General features: G+C 33.5%; 1 protein-coding gene across 1 annotated transcript in view; it reads right to left on the reverse strand.

Moving 5' to 3' along the window:
- Positions 1 to 5,290: 5,290 nt before the first annotated feature.
- LOC112455955 (diuretic hormone receptor-like) overlaps positions 5,291 to 6,789 on the reverse strand; it is a gene marked incomplete at its 3' end in the record, with an annotated part of 6,487 nt that continues 4,988 nt past the window's right edge. The window contains exon 2 of the mRNA XM_025018183.1: positions 5,291 to 5,676. Coding sequence (XP_024873951.1) covers positions 5,291 to 5,591 — 301 coding nt within the window. The remainder of the gene's footprint in view (positions 5,677 to 6,789) is intronic.

A 6,789-nucleotide genomic window follows, 5' to 3' on the forward strand; every position in this document is an offset into this window, starting at 1 on the left:
AAAAAAAAAAAAAAAAAAAGTAACGTATTCTTTGCACAAATACTTGCACATTTCCACGTCGTGCTTTCAAACTTGATACGCTCGGACATGCAACGAAATATATGACGTATTTAAATTATAAATATTACTTATAATATAAATATTATTCAAATTAAGGGGATTAAAGAGATTAAAAAAAGACAGTCATATAATTGTAAATCGTAATCGCTTGAGATTACAAGATGATCCCATACTATGTAAATATAAAATGCAACGTACTCAAATAAAATGCAAAAGACTCGTGCGTATAATTTTGCGTAACGTTCGTATGGATTTACGTATAAATTGTCATATAATTATAAACTGCATGAATATAAATTTTATATTTATTACAATCTGAATAAATTGTTAAAAATTCGCTCTCACAACAAAATGATCAAAAATAGAAAAATTGTTGAACCTAATATACCCCCTACAGTGTACCCTATTTTTAAAAAACCAAACGTTTGACTGAAAACTTCTATAAGAATTAAACTAAACCATTTTATTCTAGGATTATCGTAATATGATCTCCATGGCATAAATGTGTTCAAAATTTACTTTGACTATCTTTTCTAAAAGAAAACAAAAAGTAATATTTGACGACATCGAAAAAAAGTGTTCTTTATATCGCACCCTTACATATTTTTATTAAAAATACACGTATGACACACAATATATGCTGGAAATAGAAACAACTCAAAATAGGGTTGGTAAAGATATCCGCTTTTAACGATTAAAGAAAGCCCATGGGGTTTCACGGACTATAGGACGGGGTAATGTGGTCAGCATCCCGCCTGGCCGATTTACTCTCGGAAAAAGATCTTGTTACTCATTGGACGGGAGACTGAGGGCGATCGTCAGAGGTATTAGAGTCAGACCAGTTAGGAAAAATGGGTGGTATAATGAACATTCCTAGAGGGCAGAATTAGGAATACTACAAGGAAGAAACATAACCGATTAAAGCATCACAATAATGGCAAGTAGCAACAAATATCTCTAATCTATTTAGGAATAAAATTAGACACAATATCACATGTTTTCATGATTGCAGAAATTCTTTCTTGATGCATATCTTTTTCGCTGTATTAATAACGGAAGATACCTCTTGCGAAATTTCGATCGTCGTTATTGACACTATAAACTGCTACTTTTTATATCATAGTTCTGACTGAAATAAAACAAAAGATCGTCTAAAAGAACGTTGTTCAACAACTTCCACTGCTTACTGACAGAATGCAATATGTAACAGGTGTCGGAATTAGGAATAACAAGGGCGATATTAGGCACAGTTCCCCTACATTTTATATGTAACTTTATTCTTTATATGTATATACTTGGTTTCTTTATTTCGCAATTTACATATATTTTTTGCAATATCTTAAAAAAGCGCGGGCGAATCTTGGATTAAACTTCAATTAATAGTAATAAATTTAATTAATATTAACTTTATATATCTATATATGTATATATGTATGTACGTATATATTTGAAATTTATGATATTGGGAATAAGTATCTCTAACGTCATTATAGTATAATTACCTTTCATTAAAAGTTAAATAAAACAGGCTTCTTCAATATGTTTGCTTGCGTATGCTCGTTTAATTTCGCTTTTGCGTGGAACTTTGCATAGTAGAAATGTACCCTTAATTCAGCTTTTGTATGGAAATGCCGAGTTGCTGTTCCCGTTTATTTCTCTTGGAAAACTGGTGAGTACTGATGTTGCCGAGTATGCTCTTTGTTCCTTTGTCCGGTACTTTGAAGCCTTGTTCCGCTTTGACGCAATAATTATTCATGACCTAACCATTTGAAATCATCAACACTTATACCAACAAAAGCCACTTTCTATAATACTTTTTCGAGTGTTATACCCTCTCGGCTATCATCTTAATTTAAAACTTGCTTTTGGATTCAATAACGTGCTTATTAGAACATTAACACGCGTGAAATAAATTAATAAAGTAAAGAAAGAAAGATGAATGAGACACGAGCATTGTGTAAATATTATTTGTCTGCGGTTATTTTAAATATATATGTCTCGCAATTCTATAGCTCTCTCGGCCGTTCGTTGATGGTTGATGATCAAACGACGTAGCAGGAATCGTCGTTCAAAGAGAATGGCAAATAAAAGTTTTAATTCGTATTAAAATTTGTATTAAATTCTTTAATAAATATCTGATAAAAAATAAAATCTAAGATTTTTAATATTTTCCCGTACAATTTATTTTCATTATTTTTCCATTATTTTTTATTATCTCCCCGTACTTTCTTTCTTTCTCTCTTTTTCTTCCTCCATTTTCCAATGTTTTAATGTTTTATTATATATTATACTTTCTCCGTTTTCCCTTTTCTCTCTTTATCAGTCTTCTTCTACTTTCTTTTTTCCATTTTTTTCTTTTCTTTCTCTCATTTTCTTCGTTCCGTTTGTTTTATTAATATTCTTGAAAAAGGATGCTCATCTACGTATATGCGTATTATGTGTAGCTACCTATATATAGATGCGTCAATATTTTAAAAGACTGTACAGAAAATAATTGACGTGTCCATCTTGGAAATTTTACAGGACTGTACAAAACATTGTTAGGTCACCTACGTGGCAAAGTTCCGTTCATTACCATGCAAAAGGAGAAAAAGCTTCTTTGCTTTAATCAGTGCGGACGTGCACGTGTTCTAGAGTAACTCTTCAGGATCTTCAACGGAGATTTTTTGCAAAATCGGCATGTTTTAAAGAATATCTAGTATAACTATCGTCTGAAGCAGACGAATGAAAAAATATTGAAAATTTAAAAAATTATAGCGCGTATAATTATTTTCGTCTTTTTTAACAGACGTTTTTTAGTTATAATTTTTTAAATTTTCAATATTTTTTCATGCGTCTACTTCAGACGATAGCCACACTCAAGTAGATTAGGAATCCTTTTGCTTTTTTGTTTCAGATAACTACACGACGGCTGCACGCGTAGTCACCGTTTTTTCGCGGCGCTCCAAAAAAAATGGCTGGCACAGGCTTTAATAACAGATGTAAAATTTTGAAAAAATTTGTACGCACTCTTTGAAATACAGTAAAATATGTGGGAAAAAGTTGTTCATCGCGTGGCTTTGTCGTTTTCCCGCTTAAAAATCATTCATTTTTAGGCCTAGTCACACTAGGGAAGCCCCTTAATAAAAGCTTGAAAAAGTTGAAAATTATTAGGTAGATGACGACAGATAATGATATAGAGATTAGAGATAACGCGTTAAGTATAGATAATATATGATTTAATTTTAATATTAATCTGAAACTTTTAAAAAATAGAGATAGTTGCAGTTTCTGCTCCCTTTTGTTATTTTTGGGAATAATCTATTCTAGTCGAGAAGGCTGTGCACTATCGTGCACCATTTTACGTGTTAAGAAACACGTCTTCTGGATTACACGTAAAAAATATTGTCGTGCGTAGACACATTTGTTGCTTGACATTCTGTATACCATAAAGTTTCGGTAAAATAAAAATTAAAAAAAAATTCCTTCGATCTTTCGAAGCATCGCTTCTTATCTCTTGCTTGTTCTAATCTTTTATGTATCGGTCGTGTTGTCGTCGAATAAACTTGAAGATAGGATAGGAAGAGTTTTAACAGTTTCAGCGAAAGTCAGATATATGCATAGCGCCAGGTGCAGTACGCGTACTCACGCGAGATCACGTATCAAGAATATATTGATCTAGATAGCTACAGCTTTCCAAGTTCACACTCAAAGAGAAAATAAACAACAGGCTTGTAAGCTAAAACTTTAATTGAAATCGATATTTCCAAAATTTTTGTGAATTTCTATTATATTATATATATACATCTTATCTCCACGATTTGTGTTCACAGAGTATTTATTATTCTTACAATCATTATTAAATGAAGAATAAATCGAGAGCACAACTTGATCATCCTGATTGTTATTATCCGTCATTAGTAAAGTAATCTGCTCTCTTTTGTCATTTTTGGGAATAATCTATTGTCGTCTAGAAGGCACTATATATTGCACCATTAGATCAAATTATTTTAGTTTAGATACGTATAATTTAAATTATGCTTATAGTTAGATAAAATATTCAGACAGACAAAGCAAAAGTGTATACGTTGTTCTTTGAAATATATCTGTTTGACTTAAATTTTGCTTAAATAGATTATTATACACATATTAAATAGATATTAAAAAGATCACGTCCGCGAGATCAATAAAATTCCATCGTTTAAAATTTAAGGGATCAATCTCAAAAGAGCAAACTTTAGATCGCTTTCGCTTGATTGGTTGAAGCCAAAATCAAATTAAATTACCCTATCGCTTACTATACTAGCGAGAAACGTTTTCTCGTAACTTGGCAGTTTTTCAATTTGTTTTTAACGTTAGTGTATTAATCAAGCCACGGTCGCTATTTCTAGAATAGAATTAGAGATGGATATTTTGCTATTAAGGAGGTTCTACAGATAATGGATGTATCTAAAAATTGGAAAAAACTTTATGGACGTATAAATTAAGATGCGAAAAAAATGCTCGAAAAATTTTAGCATCGGTTACCGTGTAAAAATTTGCAAAAATGAATTTTGAAATCACAGTTTTTAACATAAGCTACATATGGCAGAGGGGCTCTTGGAGACAGGAAACGAGATATTAATTATATAAAGGCAACCTACCAGAGATTCAAAAAACGGAGCTCTTATAGATCTTAATCTAAGCTTTTCAGAAATATCGAGAAAAACAAGGGTTATCGCGTAAAATTTTGTGATATTGGCTATTGAAACAGGCCATATCACAGTTCACGTAGCGTGCTTCGAATAACAAGGGAGATTTGGCAATGTCGCAGCGACTGCACCCGCGTGAAAAGTGTACAGCCATGCAGTACAGCACCACAGTATGACAGCACCTCAAACTTAAGCACCTAACGTTTACGAGCGCTTACGGAGAAGTACTCGCTCTAGAATTATGTGAAATTGTGAAATAACCACGGTCATATGAGCAGAACTGTCAAGTTCGCGACGTTACCACATTTTCTTCCATTATAAGCCGCCAGAGTCAAAGGAGCACTTACACGATATTTTTAATTATTCCTCGCTTCGACTAATATGGATATGATATAAGCTCTAACGTCATCAAAATTCACGAAAATATTTTATGAATACTTAGAATCGATGAATTTGAAGATTTTCTCTTCATCTCTCAACTGACTAGAGAGTACCTGTAGAACCTCCTTAAATATGATTCGTTTTCCTGGCCGATTATAAACTTGATAAAAATGATAAACATTGTAAATAAAGCGCGTACTCACGAGTGTTGTCGTAAGGTATTCCGTTGAGCTCGTCGAAGCAGGGGATAGTAGCCAAGGTGCCGGAAACCGTTCGGGGCCAGCATAGTATGGTGTCCCAGCTTACTTCACATTCTTGCTGTTCCTGCTTCTGGTTTTCGCGTTCCTGATATTCACGTTCGATACACTTGAGCTGCTCGGCGCTGAGCGACTCGTTTAGTTCATTAATGTAGTTCAAAACATTCAACACATAATTGCCGCCGACCAGCGGCTTTGTGCCGTTCGTAGGGAACAAGGCCATGACCGATCACCCTCGTCGAACCCTCGTAGAGCGTTCGTCTTCTCACTGAGATATCTCGGATTCGAGAAGATCTATCTGAGTGTATCTAGAAAACGGAAAGAAAGACGTCCTCTAAAATTCTGTAATATTGTAGTACCTCAAAATGTTTTTATCGTGACAAAAATTTGCGCTTAAACAAAAAGTTTATACATCCATTTACACACGTATGTGTACAGTATCTATACTACTATTACTATAAAGAGACAGAGTTTGTCGGTTTGATTGTTTGTCCTCGATGATCTTGGAAACCAATGGACCGTATTTTTACCAAAAGTATATAATATGAAATAGGGGTAGAATTTCCCGGGGAGTGTCACTGTGTGTATAGTTTTTTGTTATCAATTTTCTGGAAACCGGTTTTTTTAATTTCTCTAAATTTTCGAGAAATAATTGACGGAATTTTAAAGACGTGTATATAAAACAGGGGTAGACGTACCTGGGGAATGCCATAAAATGTATAATTTTTCGTTATCGATCTTTTTGGAAACCGGTATCAGAAGTTTTTCGAATTTTTCGGGAAATACCGAATCTCAAAGACGTATAGATCAAACAGGGGAAGAATTTATATACACTTGATTATACGTATTTATTTATCAACAGGAGTGGTAAAGACTTTCTAATGTACAATCTTGCGATATTGATGGACCAATAAAAGCCAAGATACGATGAACGACACGTAACTATACGTGTATTTCAAAGATTAATATAAAAATTTTTATTTTATTTTATACATTTTCGGACTACTTTCTAGATTTCAAGAAATCGCGGTGTATACTCAATTGCGTGCGTCTGTGTGTGTGTGTGTGTGTGTGTGTATATATGTATATATATATATATAGAGCACGATAAATAGACGAAAATGAGTAGGATCCCAGACAGCACCATGTCCAAAATCGCTCGTTGACGTTCTCACAAGAAATTTTCGCACAAAACGCGCGTTTTCGTATGTTATCTGGGCGGTACTTGTCGCGTATAACGTCGTCAAGTCCAAGAAGAAGACTCAACAGATCTTTTTCTTACCAAGTTCATCGAGAGTTTAATATTGTTTAAACTGTTTTCCAGAGTATAATAGATGGACGACGGCAAAACTTTTCCACGAGTTGCTATAGAGTAAACCGTATACGTATACATAATTCTATATCTTAAATCTATTTATTTT

This window comes from Temnothorax curvispinosus, unplaced genomic scaffold (assembly GCF_003070985.1).
Source record: "Temnothorax curvispinosus isolate PA1 unplaced genomic scaffold, ASM307098v1 QBEX01006544.1, whole genome shotgun sequence".
NCBI lineage: Eukaryota > Metazoa > Arthropoda > Insecta > Hymenoptera > Formicidae > Temnothorax > Temnothorax curvispinosus.